This window comes from Arachis ipaensis, chromosome B5 (assembly GCF_059453495.1).
Source record: "Arachis ipaensis isolate K30076 ecotype BB chromosome B5, ASM5945349v1, whole genome shotgun sequence".
NCBI lineage: Eukaryota > Viridiplantae > Streptophyta > Magnoliopsida > Fabales > Fabaceae > Arachis > Arachis ipaensis.
The window spans coordinates 159,402,152-159,423,779 of NC_142440.1; the positions used below are offsets into that span (position 1 = coordinate 159,402,152).

Genomic DNA, 21,628 nt, shown 5'->3' on the forward strand with positions numbered 1-21,628 from the left:
CTCGTCTGGTCACGGTCTTCTAGTCCGAGGGCGCGAGGTCCCGAGCACTTCGTGTGAGGGGGGTGCCATCTGCAAAGACACTCCGACGCTCTTGTCAGAACACGTGCAGGCAGAATGAAGGTGGTGTAGGGACGTGACGTACCTTGGGAGAAGAGTCAGTCTTCTCCTTATATACATGTCAGTATTGGGCCCCTCTGAAGGGCAGACCCATATTCCCAAGGACGCTGTCCCATAGCTGCGAGAGAGCCATACGGGACGCGTGTCCGGGTCGGTTGAGAGGCGTGTAGTCGGGCCGGTGGAGCTCGGGTCGGGTTGACCCGCGAGAACCCATGGCCGTAACAGTGTGTTTAGGTGTGTCTGGAAAAGAATTTTTTATTTTTTATTAAGACACGGTTGGACACAGCAGACATGCGTGTCGGACGAGTGTCAGTGAGTGTCGTGTCCGAAATGTGTCCGACATGCGGACACAACAACTCAGCGAAGTATCCGTGCTTCATAGCTTTTAACTATGACCTTGATCTTATATTTTTAGATAATGTTTGTATATGATTTCCTAAAACTAAAATATATTGTTTAACCATCATCTTATTTATTTTTCTTTTTCCGAAAATCTGAGTAAGAAGGAAGGGATACGGTGATAACGAAAGAACGCAAGGATGAGAGAATGCTGACAGTGAAAATTAATTTTAGTTTACATATATTAGTTTACATATATTTTAATTAATTTTTAAATAATATAATATTTATTAAAATATATCATTAATTTTTTTATTTTAGGGTCTCACTCTAGTATAGATACGCACACAAATAAATAATATTTAATTAAAATAATTAAATATATCTCACCATTATATATCAAACTTGTATGCTAATAATAAAAATAAGGCAAACATGCCCAGATCCAAAAGTACAAATAAAAAGTCCAGAAAAAAAAAATTAAGCTAGGGTAATATCCAAATAGGAGAACAAAAAAAATTAAGAGCTGATAATGCTCTTTTACAGCTACCATCTTCCAAATTGAATATGCCAATATCATGATGCCAAACACCATTCGATGGATTTAATCCATTATCATTAAAATAGATCTTATTTCCTTTGCAATTGCTTGCCAATATCTGAATTGAAGAACTGAGTCCAACTATTAATACGTAATTCTCTAAGTTATATATTTTTGACCATACTTTTGCATTTTTATTCAATTTATAAACATCGAATCCGATAGTCTCCGTATTCGGACGCAATGTTCGCTTCCTAGAAACAATATGTCGTACGAGCATCAATAATTTTCGAGTAGTGCTAGGGAGCCAATGGCCTAAGTGTACAATGGACTAAATCTTTGATTTATGAATAAAATGAACATCACCTATACTATGCAGAATAACCATCCGGATACCAGGGATAATAAACATCTCATGTTATAAAAAATTAATTTTGGATTCACCAAGGTTCGAACTCTTGACCTTCCAAATCTGGAACTCTAATACCATATCCTGAAACCACTCATCCCAAAAGCGTAACCTGACAGTACAATGTAACACTAATAATCATATCTCTAATACTTTCTAAACCTTCATTGTACACATTGTACGCTTAGCTCATTGGCTCCCTATACTTTCTCATAATCTTCCATCATCACAACCAATCAAATATTTATAATGGAAAATTAAGGGCTCATAGCCATGACGAGGTGTCCCTTCATAAATTCTTCTCACTGGCTCTAATTTTTCCTTTGTATCAAATTCATATATCTGGAAGTCATAGCCCACTGCATATATCTTCTCTTGAAAAAATATGACATCTACAATAGACCTATGATTTGTTGGAAACTTGATCCATCTCGGGTTATTGGGCTTGTAAAAGGCCAATTTTATACCACGTCCATATATGATCACGGCCATAAAATCATTGTAACGATCATTGTTAGGTGCTGAATTCGTAATAACCTTCCAAACAACATTCATTTTATGCATTGAAATCGTATCTAGAGTGTCAACCCTATCCTCAAAATTAAGAGTGCATTTGTCACCATGAATATCAATTACATTGGGAAGAGTTGAAATTGGAGGAAGATCGACGCAAACCTTTGTAAATGGATTTAACATTTGTATGGTGCCTTCGTATATTAATACGATTATTAACCATCCATGACAAGATCCACAAATTTTGTTGTTTTGCAGCTCTGGCATTGTAAGATAGTAAATCTCCTCCTCTTCAAGGATACGGGTTCGTCTCTCAGTTAATTTTGAAATGGTACCTTCGTGTATCTTAGGTTTTTTGGAAGATCTTTTAGCAGCAGCAGTATCAATAGGCAATAGCAGCCACGGAACTTTGTTGCCACTGGGGTTCTGTGGAAGATTGAAGTTCCATTGCTTGCAAACGAATCGAAATTGAAGGTATTCTTCGTATGAATAGAACCGCTTTGTAATTTGGTTCAACAAATCTTGATGTATGCTTGCCCATTGATCAACTCCAGCCATATCTCGCAATGCTAAATTCAGAATGCTCTGGTCTCCAGAGTTTTTAGTAGGGTTAAATGAGTGTGTTACTCTCCTTTATATAAAAAATAACGGGATCGCGCGCAGGGATTTAAATTTAAATTTGAAATGCCGTTAAAACCGTTTTTTCTTTTTAAATTAAATTCAAATTTCTAACTTTAATATTATATAATCGACTAAATTTCCATTGTTGCACTGAATTTGGTGGAAGGTCTGTGGGAAGCCAATGAAGCAAAGATTGAGAAACCTTTTAATCTAGCTTGAAGGTCATTTATTTTTTCAATTTTTTGGATCATTTTTCATTCTTCGGACAGGCAATTGTTTAAGTTACTCTTACACGATGCATTCAGAATTTGTTGAAATCCATATGTTGTTAGGGTTTTACTTGTTGATATGTTCCAACAGCTACGCTGCTGCAGCTGCAAAGGCTGCTAAAGACCCTAAGAAAGCTACTACCCAGGTCACTGCAACTGCTACTGGTACAGCTACTGCTACTGTTACAAACAATATTCTGACTGCAACCAATTTTGCTCCTATTGGTCAAGCTTCAGAGATTGAACTGTCACAACCAAGTTGTTTTGAACTAGACGATTCTCAAAAAGTTTAACATTAATTCTTTAATATACTTTTTTATTAATTCTTCACTAATAACTCTAAAAAAGGTTTAGTGGATGATGAGTTTGGATTTTCATTTGTTGTTTGTGTTTTGTGTAGTTCACTGAACTAAATGTTGAACCAGCCACAAGACCTGCAAAATTACCTACTAGAAAAAGATCACCACCGCCAACCCCTTCTACAAATTTTCTGAAGTTTGTACCGATTCCTGAATTTAAGCACCCACGGAAGAAATAAAACTTAACACCAAGACATTGCCATGTTCTCAGCCCTTTAATAGCACCATTGCTATAAAAACGACAACTACCAACAACCCAAACCCAAGAACTTGAGTAATGAATTTCAGATTTCTAATGTCTGCTTCCATCTTGTCCACCCGCCATGCAAAGTTCATTGTTTTTTCACCAACATCATTTTCTGGAACAACTTTTTCAGGCAGCTCCTATTGCACATAATCTGTCCAGACGAATAAATCATACAATTTTTTTCCACTTGTATGCAAACATCCCTCCATAAATTAATGTCACAGCAAAAAATCAAGGCATTGGATTACAAATTAGTTACCTTCACTCACATTATAGTTGGGACAACCAAAAAAGGACTTGTTAGAGTGTGTCTCCGTCGCTGACCACCTAAGCACCAGGCGACAACCACAACCGCACCAATCCGAAATCTGCCCATGCCTGCTTTGCGTTGTGCTTCTTGTTCAGTTCTCCGTCAACAATGACCGGTTCGAACTTTCTGCAACGTGACTCCCAATTTCTCTGATTGGGACGGCTATTAGTGTAGACAAGAGATGAAGAAGGAGATGTTGATTGAGAGAATCATATTGAGGGGAGGCAGACGAAGTTTTAGGGTTTAAAAAGAGGACATGAACTAAATTAGGAAATTTCAAAGAACTATCCACGTCATCCGTCCACAATGAGGTCCTACGTGGCAGTGACTGTGCCACATAAGTAAAGCTGTCACTGAGTCACACCAAAATTCTAGTAAAAGACCGTTATATAGTTTAGAATGCAACCTGGAGGATATAAACAGTGCAATTAGAATCTTAAGGACTAAATTAGTACACGAGCTGAATCCGGAGGACCATTATAGAGATTTAGTCTTATATAATCTTATAAGAATAAGATAAAAATATTTTAATGTTTCGAATTTTAAATTTAAATTTATAAAGACAAATGACATAAATAAAACAAACTAGCTTTAAAATATTACTCAGTTTTCCTAAATTAAATGATATTTAGTTACATTTTTTAATATTTTAATATTGTCAAGCTTTTTTAATACAAATAATAATAATAATGTATATTGGTAATTTTTTTTACTCTGATCTCTCTCTTTCTATATATATATATATATATGAAAGAAATCTAAATTTAAAATATTATATAAAATATATGTTTTTGTATTATTATTATTATTATTGCATAAGGATTTTTTTATGTGAGAGATTATTTTAAAATTTAACTTTAAAAAAATTTAAGAGGTCAATATTTTTATTAAAATTTAGTTAGTATTTAATCATTAAAAAAAAAGTGAATAATTCTATAATATTAGATAAAATTTATACTATTAAAAATATTAATAATAGCTAACTAATGGTTACAAATCACAAAACTTGTTAGCTTTCTAACACTATTCTCTAACTTCTCTTCCCTTATTCGTTAATTTTAGAAAACGTGACATCGTATACGTACTTCACTTAATTAATTCCTCTTATTTAATTTTTTTTTTCCCCAAAAATCTGAGTAGGAAGGAAGGGATATGATGATAACGAAGGAATGCAAGGATGAGAGAGTGCTGACAGTGGCACGCACATCGAAAAGAGTATAATGGAAGTTAGCGCGTGTTGCCACGTGTCAAAAGTGGGATCAGATAGATAAACCCCTCCTTTTCTTCTTCGTTGAATTTCCGTCACTTGAATTACTGAAAACTCAAAAAAACCCAACCGCAGCATCAAAATCTGAGTCACTAAGCTTGAAGAGAATGGACCACAGCGCAGATGCACACCGTACGGACCTGATGACCATAACACGATTCGTGCTTAACGAACAGTCAAAGCACCCTGAATCGCGCGGTGATTTCACCATCTTACTCAGTCACATTGTTCTTGCTTGCAAGTTCGTCTGCTCTTCTGTTAACAAGGTACCTTAATTCAATTCATTTCCTAATTCACTTTCATTTCATTTCATGTAATTTCACTTCATTTCATTCATCGCAGGCTGGTCTCGCCAAACTCATTGGACTTGCTGGAGAGACTAACGTTCAGGCAATATATATAAATTTGGCTGGATTTGCATTTCGTTTTCATTTCGATTTGAATTTCATTTCATTTCATTTATGTTCTTTTGGTGCTTTGAATTGAACATGAAAGGGTGAAGAGCAGAAGAAACTGGATGTGCTTTCCAATGAAGTCTTCATCAAGGCCTTGATTAGCAGTGGCCGAACTGTAAGATCCGTTCGTTCGTTCATTCATGTGATTTGATTTGATTTATTTGCCTCTCTGTTCATCATCGATTGTTCTTTTTTCTTCGTTAACAGAGCATATTGGTTTCGGAAGAAGACGAGGAAGCAACCTTCGTGGAGCCTTCTTTGCGTGGAAAGTACTGCGTCGTTTTTGATCCTTTGGATGGTTCCTCTAACATTGATTGTGGCGTTTCAATTGGCACCGTACCTATCATCTTCCTTTCTTACCTGCAATTCCACATATATAGATAGTGTTAATAACATTTGGCTAATAATTGATGAGTTTGATTTTTGATGCATTTACACGTAGATTCATGTATTTAAATTTTTTTTAAGTAATATATTTTTATATTAATTATTTTTATTAATATGGTAATACATAATTGGTTGTCTTCGACATAAAAATTAAAGTTATAATTGGTTAATATTGGTTAATATACTAGATTTTTCTATATTTTATCAATTTTATACGTATGAATTTAGTATACTTTGCATCCACACGGAATGTGTATGCTAATTGACAGAGGATATGCACACATGAATTATTATATTTTTTATTGTCTGAATGGTTTAGGCTTGTTACCATTTAATAAGGTGTCAAATAATTCAGATCTTATATAATTATATTCTTATCTTATAGATAGGAAACAAATATATCTTCATTTCTAAAGTCAACGTCTCAAATAAACCAGATAAGTTGGATGATTATTCCAATAAAGAATACATATTTTATGTTACTTATAAGGTGGTGGTCAACTTTGTATTTTCTTGATGTAGATATTTGGGATTTATATGGTGAACGATGTGAATGAACCAACACTAGAAGATGTTTTGCAACCTGGCAAGAACATGTTGGCTGCTGGTTATTGTATGTATGGAAGCTCTTGCACGGTATGATCATCATACACTTAATTCATCACTAATTAAACAACTCTTTGATTATTCTAAAATTTGAGATATGATGATGATTTTGACTTTTGCAGTTTGTGTTAACCACTGGTAGTGGTGTTAATGGTTTCACGCTTGACCCATCACTTGGTGAGTTCATACTAACTCACCCTGACATCAAGGTAGTACTACTATTTCTGCTCATTCATCGATGACAAATATGTTAACTTTTTTCTGTTGGTTACTTTTTTATAAATTCGTTAGTCAATGTATTTGGATACAAATTTCAATCTGTTCAAACTTCAAACACGTTATGCAATGCAAGCTAAGCTACTACTATTACTCTGCAGATCCCAAAGAAAGGCAAGATTTATTCAGTGAATGAAGGAAATGCTAAGAACTGGGATGGTCCTACTGCCTTGTACGTTTGAATTCTGTAATGTTTATAGTAAAAATGTTTTCCCCTTTCGGAAACTATGCTGCAACTTTTGACAATATTGCAAATCATGTTTTTCCTTAAGTTATGTGGAGAGATGCAAGTTCCCCAAAGATGGTTCATCACCAAAGTCTCTAAGATATATTGGAAGGTATCATGGTTTCTCAACATGTGTGATTATTCATTGCCACTCATCTTCTCTTCCAACATAGTTTTATATACATTAACAGTATGGTAGCTGATGTTCATCGAACATTGCTATATGGAGGTATCTTTTTGTACCCTGCTGATAAAAAGAGTCCTAATGGAAAACTACGGTATGTCAAGCCCTGCATTACTAAATTTTTTATTGGCCCTGCATTATTAATAATTTAATATTCTTACTTTTGTTCTATATATGGAGCCAAACGAAGAAGAAGAAGACCAAGATGAAGAAAGAACCTTAATTTAGCTTGTTTTGTGTGTAGTGTACTATACGAGGTATTTCCAATGTCATTTTTGATGGAACAGGCAGGGGGACAAGCATTCACTGGCAAACAACGGGTAATTTACTGGTTTTTAAGAACTTTTTCTTTTTTAAAAAATATTTTTTTTCTTCTCGCACCCACCACTTTTGCTGCATGGTTTTGTGAAGGAGTTAATTTGCAAAGAAGTAACATATTGGCTATGTATGTTAACAGGCACTTGATTTGATTCCTAAGAAGTTGCATGAGAGATCTCCCATATTCCTTGGAAGCTACGATGATGTTGAGGAAATCAAAGCTCTTTATGCTGCTGAGGCCAAGTAGGAATCACCCTAAAGAGTGTCCTTTCGCCATGCACTCAATCCATGCATCTTAGAACAAATTGTGAATAAAGAATAAATTGATTGAGATAACATGGATATTAATGAAAGAAGGATAACTGCATCCTTTTCTTTCAACTGGCTGTCATAGTTTCAATCTTATAGCATTAAGGCATACTAGTTTCTCTCATAATGGTATCAACTCTTTCAAGAAATGAGACTTATCAAGAATCATATCTATGGAGCAACTTAGAAGTAAAGACAACACTGACTGCCACCAAGAGTCTAGTCATGTACATGCTGTGATTCTCATGCTCAATAAAACTAAAATCTGTGTGTCTCAAACAGAAATGAACCACTAGCAAACACGGCAATTAAGGGCTAATCTAATCATAACCACTATCTTAACAAGTTAATACATTTTCAGCAAGATTGATAATCTTCATTAAAATGAATACAAAGATTCTCTCCATGTCAATTGTCATGCAGTCCTCAGCGGCGGGGAAACCAGTATTACTCCATCTCCCCTAACAAACAAGAAAGGAACAGTACGCCTTGTCGTCTGAAATCACAAGCAAAAACAACTCATTCAGAGGAAAGCATCTACCTCTTAATAAATAAATAAATAAATAAATAAAACATGCATTAGTTTGCTTATGTGAAATGAAATTGTGCATTCCCTATATATATGAACAAAATCCATAATAGCAAAACAAATTGGCTTTAGACAAATTGATGACATTTCTACATTCCAATAATGGTCCCAAAGCTAAACTTCATTCAACGAAGTTTCTGATGATATCTTAAATTTGTATAATATATAGTATAATGTTTTCTTACTAAGCAGTAGTATGTAATCAATCAAATTTTCCAGTAATGACGCACAGTTCTATGTTTTGTTTTGAGCTGATACAGACGATAACCTTGCTGATTACAACTTCTTACTTACCCTCACAATTTCTTCGTATGTTTCATCATCAATTTCAACAGTAGTAACAATTTCTTCAACATCACCAAGGATCATATTTAGATGCTGATCGTAAGCCTGAAAATTCATGTTTGCAACCCCAAAATGGACTAGTTAGAGAACGTGAACAATATCCAAAACGAGATATTTGAAATTTTAAATCACTAATTTAAAAGCCCTAAAAAGTTCCCCCTTTTTGTTGCGACTATCATTGTGAAGCTATTACTCAAGTAAAAGAATGAACGCAGTGAAAGCAAACAGAAAGCTACGAGCTTAAAATCGTAAAGAAGGCAAATTTGAAGTGAAGTAGGGCACGCGAAGAAGAAGCTAAGAAAAGAGGTGCGGAGAGTAATGGAATAGAAAACGAAGATACATGAAGTTTGCCGCGAAGTTCACGGTCGGAACGGAGCTTGACATAGATGCGCTCGTCGAGGCTCAGCCTTATCAGATCCAAAGGCTCCTTCACAGCGCTTTCTTCTTCTGCAGCAGCCATTGCTCTCTCTCTCTCTCTCTCTTCGAAGACAGAGAGACTCCCACACACACAGTCAATGGAGCGAGCGAGGGAGGACCATTACAATTGTGAATTCTAATGGGCCTATGTTATAACAGCCCATTTTCCATGGCCCAATCCACAAATAAATCATACATGTTCGCCTTGTGCTTTTTTAAGCTGCAATTGATCTTTTTTATGTTACAATTATGAGTATTGAGATTTTGTTTAGTTTGATTTTGATGTGTAAAGAGTTTAACAGTCTTCTGATGAGATTCATATGTTTAGATTACTTTTTAAGTAGTAAATATAAAAATTTAAAAATATTATCCGTATACAAAAAATTAATTATTGTATATTTATGTATAAATATGTATTGTTTATTTTATTTTTAATATATATTTTATATTTTAATATGTGTTTAATATTTTGTGTATATGTAATATAATTGATAAAAATTAATTATTTTTACTAAAGTGATAATACACAATTAGTTCTCTATAAAACTTTTATAATTCTTTGTTTTCAAGAAAAAAGAAGAAATCAAATGTTTGATCCAACATTCATTAATTTATTGATATACTTCAAAAAAAAACAATAAAACAAATTTCATACAATTCCTAACATTTGAAAATCACATTATGTTTTAAGCAAGTTTTAAATTTACAAATGAACATTATCAGATGAAGCAACTAAATTTCAATCAATTGTAAATATAAGAGGATGGGTTAAAGAACAGAACTCATGGTAAAAATGCATGTATAGTAAATAAAGTTACCTAGTTTCCAATAATCCTATTACAAGACTCAACAGAACATAAAATCTAAGGTTTTGGGTCCCTTCCATGCTGCATGGCACCATTTTCACCAATATGCACTTTCTTTACATCCAAAGGGAAGAGCTACCCAGCCCCACTCAAAGTAAAAAATTTGGGAGCCAAAAAAGCAAATAAAAGCCTCAAAACAACGACTCAACAAAGCTTCCATCAGCCGTCTTCTCCAAGTCTTCTTGAGACAACAGTGTCTTCCTGCCGGTACTGCCACCCGTCTTGTCGTAAGGTTGTGCCATTTTCCTAAGAAACTGCATATGGCGGATCAGAAGTTGTCAATGCGCAATCATATTATCGGATATTTACATCACTTGTGAGTATGATAACTCTAATTGTGAATCATGCTAAGATATACAAAGAACTTTTGTAAACTTTGGTGCAAAATCAGCTTGACTGCACAATTCAAAATACAAATTGACCATGAAAAGGAAGACATACCTCGCGTGCCGTATGCAAAGCCATGTCTGTGCTCAAGTTTAGGTGGGCATCATGTAGATGAGAGAGTATCCAACTAGGTAACTTGGAGCGTTTGTCATGACGACTATATCTGCAGACAATTATAACCAACAAGCATTTACTCGCGAAACTCTATCAAAGAGAAAATCAAAAGGAAGCCAAAACCATGTAAGTGATGCATTCATCACAGGTACTATGTTTAATCTGCAGAATAACCTACATGAACCCTCTCATTTTCTGCAAATGATCTCGTGTTGATGAAAGGATACTAACCTTTTGTCTGCAAAAATCATCATTCCATAATCAGCCTTTGAACGGATTACCCGACCCACACACTGAGCAGCTTGTCTCTGTTCATGCGCAAACAATGTTACCAAGGATCAGTTTTTCAATACGTTCAGTAAGCATCAACAATTATGAACGAGAGAGATAATATACCAAGGCATCAAAAGTAAGAAAATCTCCTTCCTTAATTTGAAAAGTATCACGCAGGTATTCCAGGCGTGCAAGCAAAATCCTGAAAGTTTAGTGCTCTAGTAAGTGAAACAAGCAATCTAAGCTCCATAATTTCCACAAGCAAAAAGAAAGGGTAAATCCGAGTGTTGTAAGCTACTCTTATTCAGAACCTTAAATAAACAGGACTCACTTGCTTAATGTATACTGAAAAGGAACACCAAACATGATTACTAGTCTCCCATAATGACGATCAAAATCTATACCTTCAGCAACTTTTCCCCTGAAACAAGCACTTACAGTCATAAGCACAGATGAACCAGATTTCGGAGTATGTTTTCAACAACTTACCTAGCAACGGAAAAAAATATAGCGCCTCTTCCACAATCACAGGCCTTGCGATAGTTGTCAAGAGCTAATGTGGTTTCGACTACATCTTGGGTTTCTATGAAGACAAGCTTATGCTGCATTATTTCCTGCCAACAAGATGCTTTTTAGAACGACGAATCGACGAAACAATTAAATGGACATTAATAGCAAGAGGACGGAGGAAATCAGGTAAATAAAGTAATCATGTACCTTCAGGATTCCAGTTTCATTCCAGGTATTGACTATCCCATCCATATATGAGTAGCTGACAAAGAAGCAAACGATCCCATCTGGAACAACTGAAGCCATCTCCAACAGGAGCCTTCCATAATTCCTTACTACACCCAGATCACTTCTCATATCAAATTTGGTACTGACTGGAAGCTGATCACTGAAACAACAACCAGATTAACAATTAAGAAGATAACAAAACAGGTGAAGGAACAAATGCATCAAGCTCCTCTTTAAATAGCGAAACTAGAATAACAGGAATACCTGCCACGGGTAAGAACCATGGGGCATATACAATCTCTTGTTAAGGACATTGTAAAACTTCGACTAACAACAGGGTTGAAATTCAGAAGCCGGGGATACAGATCTATAGGGCTAAGTGTGCCTGATGTAATCACAACTGACTGAAACCTCTCGAACACTGGCCTTATGGCAAGAGAAGCATCATGGCAACAGAGCTGAAACATCATAGATAAACAAAAGTATGAAAATGTGATTGATCCACATAAGAGCCAAATAAATCTCACGAAACATAGTACTAATTTTAATAGGTTTAAAAGGAGTAATTGGGTGAAAATATATCAGAACATTGCTAACCTGCAATACAGGATCCGGAATATGCGGCATTCTTTCATCAAATGGTTCAATTATGATGGAAAAACCACGAGCATATGTGCCCACAAGTGTGGCAAAATCACATATAGTTTGGATATGTAGGAACTCATCAGTATCTGTAATTTCCAATGTCATCATCAATGAATGCAGCCGGTCATAACAGAATTTCAGTGTTTTCTGGTCAATTCCAGCATGGTTAAGAATGGAGGTAACAAAGCCTACAGGGCCTTCCTTCTCCACATTCTCAGTTTCCAAGCGTCCTTCAAGATATTGAACTAATCTACGTAAAACTTGCATAAAATGTTCAGCACGGCGTATATTTCCAGGTACAGCTTCCTTTAGTATATCATCAGGCAGTGCCGGATTTGCAAGCCAAGCATCCGTGGCTATGCCAAGAAAAGAAGTTTCGTTTAGTGATGACTGGTGGCGACATTAAGACAGTGAAAATAAAAAGCCTCACATTCCTACATACCTGGAAGGTCTCCTCTTAGTGCTAATCCCTCAACAAGCCTGTTGTATTCAGCACGGAGTCTACCGGCGTCAGTGGCCTTGAACCTTCCTACCAGTTCAAATAGTTAAGTGAATCCATATCAAATGCCAGCTATGGTTAGATAAGGCAACTAAAGCAACAATGGCACAATAATGAAGGCAAGGGGTAGGGATTTCAAGCACCCATAGCAAAATTTAATGCATACAAAATACTTCACTTTTATGAATCAAGCCAGCAAATGAAAAGCAGAAAAATATTTTGGACACTGTACTATTATTCAGAAGTTGAACAATCACCAAAACAAAACCCTTCATCTTGTCATGTAAAAAAACAATGGAGCCATATAACAAGACAGCAGGAGAAACGTAGAAATTAGAAGCAGTACATACTTGTCAATTTCCTGGCTCATTCTATGGAGATTTCTTCTAGCACCTTCAATAGTCTGCCTCCTCACACTCACACTAAGTGCTTCAATACACACATTATCAATATTATGAGCCTCGTCAAATACAACAACTGACTCTTTCTGCATTTCCTTAGATATTATGCCAGCCACCTTAGGATCAAGCAAATACTGATAGCTATACACCACTACATTGGCAAACTGCACCATATGTCGTGCCAAAAAATAAGGACACCACCCCTTTTCCTTCCCAAATATTCTCAGATCCTACAACCGCACGGAAAAAATCCACAATTAATCACATCAGAAAGTCAATTAAGTAAAAAAAGCACAATATTGCAAAACAGCTGAAAATGCAAAAGATTGAAATCTTCACTAAACTCAGCCACCACTTAGATTCTGAACATTAATAAGAATAGGCAACACTAAAAATCAAATTCTTTTTAGCCAACGGATCAGTAAGCATCAAAACATGATCAAAGTTGAACTTAACAATCAAAATCACCTAGCACCCGAACATTTTAGAATCATTGAACACTCCATACCGATCAAAATCCAACTTTTCAGGCAACATAAAAAACTCAGCACCAGGTAATATCCAAAACCAATCAAAATTTAAATTTTTATCAGTTTACAAAAGGTTAGATAATAAAAATTTCAAAGAGGAAACAGCATCCCAAAACTGCTCAAAATCAATCATCTCACCCCACCAAACTTAAATTCCTCTAAGTACACTTCACAGTCATTTAACACCTAACACTTCAAAACACAAAACATCACAAACAAGCCAATCCAAAATCCAAAAATCAAACCTTTAAGGGGGAAAGAGAAAAGAACCTGCAATGTATAAACACCAGGCGGAAGCACCGCAGCAGAGCCAGCCCTCTCGTACTGCTCGAAGAACTCGCAGGTAGGCACGGAGGTGTTCTCAGCGGCAAGCGCCCTAACCCAGCTGGCGGTCAGTTTCCGGCAGCCAGCATCAACGGAATCCCTATTCTCCGCCGTAAGAACCCTCTGATTGACACAGAGGTTCTTCCTGGAGGACAATCCAAGCGCAAGAATCTTGGCGGCGGGACCAAGGTGGCGAATCTGGTAGTCATGGAGAAGCTTGAGTTCAGCAAGGGTCTTCTCCATCTCGTGAACGGTGCGCGTGCAATAGAGAAGCTTGAGAGGCGCGTGGGGCTTGGAGAGGACGTAGCTGGTGATTAGTGATAAGAGTGCGATGGTTTTGCCGGTGCCGGTGGGCATCTCGAGGAGGCAGTGTCCTTTTGCGTCGAGCGCTCTCTTGAGCTCAAGCATGTATGCGTATTGCTCCGGGTAGATGTTGTCGTAGGGGAAGTACACTGTTACGTCCTCTATTTGGAACTTCATCCTTCAAAGTTTCCGTTTTTGTGTCAATGTGAAGAAGAAGAAGAAATTGAAGAAATGAGAATGACGATGGGTTTTGAGGTTTTGAGCTTCTACAATCGCTGTTTTCTCATCTCCGGTGCAGTGCTGCAGGGTTCCTGCACGGTGCAGGCATTTGTTTTTATTTGGGTTACGGCCTTTTACGGTTGGGTTCGTCAAATGGGCCTATGCCCAAACATTGGGCCTATGAAAGGCCCAATGTTTTTGTTGATATTGGTAAAATGGTGCACGTCCATTTAGCACCTGTGACCCATTTAATTTAAAATATATAAAACTGTTTTACACGTGTATCTAATTACATAATATCACATTAATAAAAATAATTATTTTTTATTTTAATTTTATAAATAATTATATAAAAAAACGTTTGTAATTATATAATAGTATAAAATATTTTACAATAAAAATTAAACTCTTTTTATTTTAATTATATAAATAATTATCTAAAAAACATTTGTACTTATATGACAGTATAAAATATTTTATAATAAAAATTAAACTCTTTGACTTATTATGAAAGTAATACTAAAAGTTCTTGTATGCAAATGACACCTCTGGGAGCAATATGGTTTCTGCTATTGGAGAGTGGTGGCTACAACTTCTTGATAGTAATGAATAATGTTATGTGTATTATTTATGTAAATATTTTTTTAATATTAAAATTATTGATGTATCAATAAAAAATAAGAAGAAATAATAAATTTATCCATTATATTATAAAAACATATATACTTAATATATACTTAATGATTACCAAACAATAATGAAAAAATAATTTCTCTTTAATTATAATAATGAACATCATAATAGGCTACATTTATTGGACTTTTGAAAAATGGCTTAATTTTTTTAAAAAGATAAGTGTTGTGCTGTACATGATGTTTATGTAGCTAATTCTCTGTAGGAATTCATGTCATTTACTTCTTCATCTTAGCTTTTTTTTTTTTTTTTTTTTCAATTTCAGAATAAAGTTAAACTATTCCTTCTTATAGTATTTTACCTTTTAAGGTAATTGAGTATAAATTAAACTTTTTTAAAATGAGAATGTTAATAAAATAACAAATAAATTTAATTACTATTAAATTAAGTTAACAAAAGTCATAGTTTCATACATAAAAAAATTATAAAACTATTCATAAATTAATCCTTCCTTATTTACTTTACTAGTTTTTCATTTCACTTGCATAGTTACATACATATATAAATTAAGAAAGTTTTTAAATATATAGATACACACGGATGTTAATAATTTTTAACTGTTAATCGTAATTATGTATATTATATATATTTTTTATAATTAAAATTAGAATATCGTTAAGGAAGCTAACGAAATATTTGTATAATGTATACAATAGACTATGAGTTAAAAAATGAATATCACCCATACTATTTAGAATAATTTGAGTATCATGATAATAAACATCTCATATTATAAAACCACTCATCCAAAAAACTTAAGCTGATTTTGGAGTTCACTAAGGATCGAATTCTTAACTTTTTAAATCTAGAGCTGTGATACCATGTCATGAAACCATTCATCTCAAAAGCTTAAACTAATAGAAAAAAGTAACACTAATGATTATACCATGTCATGAAATCATTCATCTCAATTGTACACATTATACAGATATTCCATTTGGCTCCCTATATTTCTTCTTAAAATTAACGATTAAAAATGACTGAAATAGAAATATACCGCTATATTTGAAAATTTTTCTATAGATTAATAGATAGATAGTTCCAAGTTCCAACTTACAAAGTTACAAGGCATAGAACAGAACAGTTACCTAGGGAACTTGCTTGCTTACCACAAAACCCGTCTTTGTCTTGGGCTGCTTCTCTCTTGTCTCATATGCGTTTTCTAAACCCTTTTTCACTCACGTGCCTTCATTTTCACTTAAAAAGCTTCTGTCTTTGCTTCTGGGCATCTCAGATTCTCACCTGATTTTCCATTCCGTAACTAGTTACCTCGACTTCCACAGTCACATTCACTCTTCATCTTCTCAAAGGTTTTTGCACTATTTTTTTCCTTTTATTTTAATTTATTTGCTCTTGCTGTTGTTATTATTATTTTGTTCAGCATTTTCTTCTAGTTTTTGTTTCTGGGTGTTTGTGGAACTGGTGTTGGATTGTGAAATTTAAGTTCTTGTTGGCTGCAAATATTGGTATATGAAATGGTGTTTTGGAAAAGGGTTCCTTTTTTTTTTATGGGGGGTGGATTTTAGGTGGTGTGTTTTTAGCTGAAATTCTAGAAGATTGTAGGTGGGATTGAAAAGGGTTTGCTTGGACCTTGGTGGATTTCATTGAAATTGGATTGTTGATTTTAATCTGTAGGTTTGATGAACATCATTTATAGGATTTAAGGTGGAATGAGTTCATTGGTTTGATTCTGGTGGGTGGTTTCTTTGTGAAGCAATGGAAGGGAATTTGCCACAGGGTGGTACTGTTCAAGGTGGAGCTTCTTTTGGTGGTTTTGATTTGCCTGCTTCAATGCGGCTTCATCACCAATCACAGCATGCGCCGCATGCCATGACCCAGCATCAAAATCATCCTTGCCATGGGTCTTCGGGGAAGTCCTCGAATTTTCCACTTACAATGTGTGATCAGACTATGTCAATGGCTGAGTTTGGTAAGGGAGATAGAAACAAAAACTCATTAAGCGATGAAGAAGAGCCGAGTTTGACTGAAGATGGTGGTGAGGGTCATCATGAAGCAGGCAGAACGAAGAAGGGGTCGCCTTGGCAACGGATCAAGTGGACCGATAAGATGGTGAAGCTTATGATAACAGCTGTTTCATATATAGGCGAAGATTCGACTTCTGATGGTGCCGGAAGAAGAAAATTCATGGTCCTTCAAAAAAAGGGCAAATGGAAGACTATTTCCAAGGCCATGGCTGAAAGGGGTTATCATGTTTCCCCTCAGCAATGTGAGGATAAATTCAATGATCTCAATAAACGCTATAAAAGGCTTAATGAAATGCTTGGCAGGGGTACTTCTTGTCAGGTTGTTGAAAATCCGGCCCTGTTGGATGTAATTGACTATCTTTCTGAGAAAGAAAAGGATGATGTTCGGAAAATACTAAACTCAAAACAGCTTTTTTATGAGGAGATGTGTTCTTACCATAATAATAATAGATTGCATTTACCCCATGACATTGCATTGCAACGATCACTGCAGCTAGCTCTCCGAAGTAGAGATGATCATGACGAAGATGATCAAGATATGGAAACTGATGATCATGATGAATTTGAAGAGAATCATGCTTCCCATGGGGATTGCAGAGGAATCCACGGGGCATTAGTCGGACCTATGAAGAAATTAAAACAAGGACAAGACCAAGAAGATTCTTCTACTTTTGGGAATTCTCTAAATTGTCAAGAATATAACAAAAGTTTGCACACTCATGGACAGATGGTCCAATCAGATGTAAATCAAGCTTTACCTGAAAACTTGAGAGCAGCATGGTTACAGAAGCAATGGGTTGAGTCTCGCGCAATTCAGTTAGAAGAACAGAAATTACAGATACAGATCGAGATGTTGGAAGTAGAGAAGCAGAGATTCAAGTGGCAGAAGTTCAGTAAGAAGAAAGATCGGGAGTTGGAGAAGTTGAAGCTGGAGAATGAAAGGATGAAGCTTGAGAACGAACGTCTTGCTTTAGAGCTGAAGCGAAAGGAATTGGTTTCTGGTTTGAACTAGGTTAGCAAATTTTACTTACAAGCTTTTTGGCAATTACTTTACATGCAAGGTCCTTCCTTTCGAGTTTTTAGTTTAGTTATCTTTGGTTCGTTTTAGGCGAAAGTATACATTTTTGGTGGGGAAACTTAGGAAACAATTAATCATTCTCAGCCATTGGAATTAGATTTGGGAACTTCACAATTCGAGTCGGTGATGCACGATGATCTCTGCGGAGGCTTTGCCGACGATGGTCCTATATTTAAACATTGGTGGATCTAAGATCTCTTTTATTTTGGAATATTAATGAGTTAACTTAGCAGCTATATGTTTCCATATTCATGCCATTTCATTTTTAAATTCTTGAAATCATTGTTGTTCCGAACTGTCTTACCTGTCATCTCTTTAACAGCACAAGACTAAAAGAAGTTCAATAATTTTACCTAGTTTGAAGTTGCCAATCCCTCAGAATATCACTTGGGATGAAAAATGTTCCAAATCAAGCATGTTGGGTTGGTTTGATCAATGTCACATATATGAATGGATATTAGTTGTAATTCTTGTTCAGAATCAATCTTGCCCTTAGAGGATAGTATTGTTTAAACTATTACTGAACATTATGATCCTCATGAAGCTAAGCTTTTGAGATGGATTGTTGTTAATGGAGATGCTATGCTGAATAATTAATAATTCTAAGTCTAAACTTCAAGTTCGTTTCAGTGCAGTCCTTTATATATTAGTATCATTAGGATCCTCTCATATATGTTGTTTAAGAATTATGAGAGAGATAGAAACAAATACTTAAAATTATGGGAAAGTGGTTCCTATGTTGTTGATTCTATACTTCATGATCTGAGTAAGAATACTTCCACTAACTTGTAAATAATCCTATCACTCTGCATGTTTTCATGTTAAACAACTGAAATTTGTTACTCTTCTGGAACTCTTCTGAATTATTCAGATTGTGCACATAGATTTGCTTAGTAGAGTGAGTGTATTGTGGCTATAGTATAAATTCACTAGTTTACTTTCCAAGCGTTCTATTTTCGAGGCAAATACCAATTCGGTAATAGAAAGATTTAGACGCTGATAAAATGGTATCTAAAAAATGTTATCGACAAAAAACTCTTAAAAGAAAATTAATTTTCACAAAATGAAAATTAATTTTGACAAAATTGACCATCTGTCAATTGAGTTAGTTGGAGTTAAAGTTAAATGCTGACGTGTCAATTAACAATTATCATAATTATAAAAAGAGTAAAGTATCATTTTTGTCCCCAACGTTTGGGGTAAGTCCTATTTGTGTCCCTAACGTTTAAATCGTCCTATTTGTGTCCTTAACGTTTATAAAAGTGATTCAATGTTATCCTACTATCAATTATACTAACAAATCAGACTATATTTTTCAATTATTCTCACTTGGATGTATTCATTCTTAATTAGGTCTCATTTGTATGTGGTCGATTTTAATATTATACCCACTATTTGTGTTTAGATTCAAGAGTAAAGTATCGTTTTTGTCCTCAACGTTTGGGGTAAATTCTATTTGTGTCCCTAACGTTTAAATCGTTCTATTTGTATTCCTAACGTTTGTAAAAGTGATTCAATGTTATCCTGCCGTCAATTACACATCATGAGCGCTTTAGTTTGAGTTTTAAAAACCTCTTCTTGAAGTTAGAATATAAATGTTTGGGATAGAATCGATGATCTACTTCAAAAAATAGTTCATCAAATGTTGAAACTAATTCCTGCAACATTTACATAATTTACTTTTCTAAGGACATAATTGAATCTAAACACAAATAGTGGATATAATATTAAAATCGACCACATTCAAGTGAGACCTAATTGAGAATTAATGCATCCAAGTGAGAATAATTGAAAAATATAATCTGATTTGTTAGTATAATTGATAGTAGGATAACATTGAATCACTTTTATAAACGTTATGGATACAAATAGGACAATTTAAACGTTAGGGACACAAATAAGACTTACCCCAAATTTTGGGGACAAAAACGATACTTTACTCTAGATTCAATTATGTCCCTAGAAAAGTGAATTATGTAAATGTTGTAAGAATTAGTTTCAACATTTGATGAGCTATTTTTCGGAGTAGATCATCGATTCTGTCCCAAACATTTGTATTCTAACTTCAAGAAGAGATTTTTAAAATTCAAACTAAAGCGCTCATGATGTGTAATTGACAGCATGATAACATTTAATCACTTTTACAAACGTTAGGGATACAAATAGGACGATTTAAATGTTAGGGACACAAATAGGATTTACCCCAAACATTGGGGACAAAAACGATACTTTACTCTTATAAAAATTATCTATACTTTTAATTTTTATAATTTTAAAAATACCCTAATTTCAAGTTTATAAAAACTCTAGTCCCTTTTTTCTAAAATTCTCATCTCTTTCTCTTTTTCATTGTCATCCACCAATATTTTATCGAGATTTACCTCATTTTTCTTTTTTCTTTTTTGGGACTTTGGGGGCCCTAAACCCATAGTTCTATTGTTTTTTTATTGTATGGTTATGGTTTAACAATGTATGATACATGGGCTTTTCTGTTTTAGAACTCAAAGTCCAATTGATTTTCTTTGCAAAAGGTTGTACTTCAACTATTTAAGTCCAAAGAAGCCCAAAAAACATGTTCAAGTCCAACAAAAAAAAGAGGAGAATTATTTGCATGTTTAGTCTTACATCATATTTAATGTGTGTTTTAAAAACATTTATAATGTTAAAAATAGATAAGTAAAATTAAAATTGCTTATTTTATTTTATTGGAAATTAAGTTTACCATCTTTTAATTCTTTCATCATAATATTTACCTCTTTGATAATTAGAACACCATAAATTTTTTCCAAATTTTAGGAACTAATATTTTTAATGACACAAAAAAAGATGGTTAGTATTTACTTAAATATAATACTAATATAAAGGAAAATATTGATCATCTAATATTTTTCAAATAAACAAATTATTATAAAAATATTTTTAGAGCAAAATATTTCCCTAAGTTGACACCAAAACATATTTTGTCTTTTCTTAGGGGGTAGGGTTGGTATACATTATGAGAAAGTGGTTTTTACCAAATTGGGTGCCAAGAAAATGCTGCCATTTTAAAAGTTTGGTTTGTCACAGTCACTCGTTTTTGTTCTTATCTTTGGTTATTAGGTCTAAGGTGGGTGAAAACGTTGCTAAATTGTGGCAGGAAAAAAAAAAAAAAAAACATAATTCAATTCAATCAATGATGCTTGAAAGTTGAAATCATTACTAATCATGTTCCTACTTGTAGGATGAGAGTCACGGTTTTAACTTTTCAATTCACACCTTTTTTTTTTTTTTAATTTATTTTGGTATTTGATAATTTTAATTTTTGCCTGCTTTATACTTTCTTAGGCATTTTACTGGTTAATAATGAAGTTATTTTCTAAATATGTAATTAAAAGAAGAAAGGTATCAAAACAAGTTCAAAGTATGAACTCGGATTCAATCAAGGTTGACTAATTTACTTAAAATTCGATTCAATAATTTTATATATTAT

The 21,628-nt window shown here is 34.4% G+C and overlaps 5 protein-coding genes across 6 annotated transcripts; 2 read left to right on the top strand and 3 right to left on the bottom strand.

Annotated features, from left to right (window-relative positions):
• Positions 1 to 1,616: 1,616 nt before the first annotated feature.
• Positions 1,617 to 2,477, bottom strand: LOC107641561 (putative F-box protein At4g22660). Its single transcript, XM_016345047.3, has one exon. It carries the CDS (start codon positions 2,475 to 2,477, stop codon positions 1,617 to 1,619), a length of 861 nt encoding a protein of 286 aa, XP_016200533.1.
• A 2,382-nt stretch (positions 2,478 to 4,859) lies between these two features.
• FBP (Inositol monophosphatase family protein) lies at positions 4,860 to 7,902 on the top strand. The gene is made up of 11 exons (XM_016348898.3): positions 4,860 to 5,258; positions 5,335 to 5,382; positions 5,488 to 5,562; positions 5,655 to 5,783; positions 6,357 to 6,470; positions 6,563 to 6,649; positions 6,818 to 6,888; positions 6,989 to 7,054; positions 7,134 to 7,220; positions 7,371 to 7,446; positions 7,584 to 7,902. Exons 1-11 carry the CDS (start codon positions 5,100 to 5,102, stop codon positions 7,689 to 7,691), a joined length of 1,020 nt encoding a protein of 339 aa, XP_016204384.1. The 5' UTR covers positions 4,860 to 5,099; the 3' UTR covers positions 7,692 to 7,902.
• LOC107644933 (sm-like protein LSM3A) lies at positions 7,789 to 9,203 on the bottom strand. Its single transcript, XM_016348899.3, has 3 exons — positions 9,028 to 9,203; positions 8,637 to 8,732; positions 7,789 to 8,249 (listed from the first exon to the last, which is right to left on the bottom strand). The coding sequence occupies exons 1-3, from the start codon at positions 9,145 to 9,147 to the stop codon at positions 8,169 to 8,171; spliced, it is 297 nt and encodes a 98-aa protein (XP_016204385.1). The 5' UTR covers positions 9,148 to 9,203; the 3' UTR covers positions 7,789 to 8,168.
• A 669-nt stretch (positions 9,204 to 9,872) lies between these two features.
• UVH6 (RAD3-like DNA-binding helicase protein) lies at positions 9,873 to 14,488 on the bottom strand. Its single transcript, XM_016348896.3, has 12 exons — positions 13,828 to 14,488; positions 12,977 to 13,257; positions 12,570 to 12,652; positions 12,080 to 12,483; positions 11,747 to 11,940; positions 11,462 to 11,642; positions 11,234 to 11,358; positions 11,076 to 11,165; positions 10,868 to 10,946; positions 10,703 to 10,779; positions 10,412 to 10,520; positions 9,873 to 10,224 (listed from the first exon to the last, which is right to left on the bottom strand). The coding sequence occupies exons 1-12, from the start codon at positions 14,359 to 14,361 to the stop codon at positions 10,102 to 10,104; spliced, it is 2,280 nt and encodes a 759-aa protein (XP_016204382.1). The 5' UTR covers positions 14,362 to 14,488; the 3' UTR covers positions 9,873 to 10,101.
• A 1,687-nt stretch (positions 14,489 to 16,175) lies between these two features.
• LOC107644934 (uncharacterized) lies at positions 16,176 to 18,785 on the top strand. 2 transcript variants are annotated; one of them, XM_021103345.2, is made up of 3 exons: positions 16,176 to 16,406; positions 16,732 to 18,093; positions 18,482 to 18,785. In XM_021103345.2, the coding sequence occupies exon 2, from the start codon at positions 16,813 to 16,815 to the stop codon at positions 18,091 to 18,093; it is 1,281 nt and encodes a 426-aa protein (XP_020959004.1). In that variant the 5' UTR covers positions 16,176 to 16,406; positions 16,732 to 16,812; the 3' UTR covers positions 18,482 to 18,785. The 2 variants fall into 2 exon arrangements, with proteins under 2 accessions (XP_020959004.1, XP_088342301.1); XM_088486175.1 differs by lacking the exon at positions 18,482 to 18,785 and adding an exon at positions 18,190 to 18,395.
• The last annotated feature ends 2,843 nt before the right edge of the window (positions 18,786 to 21,628 follow it).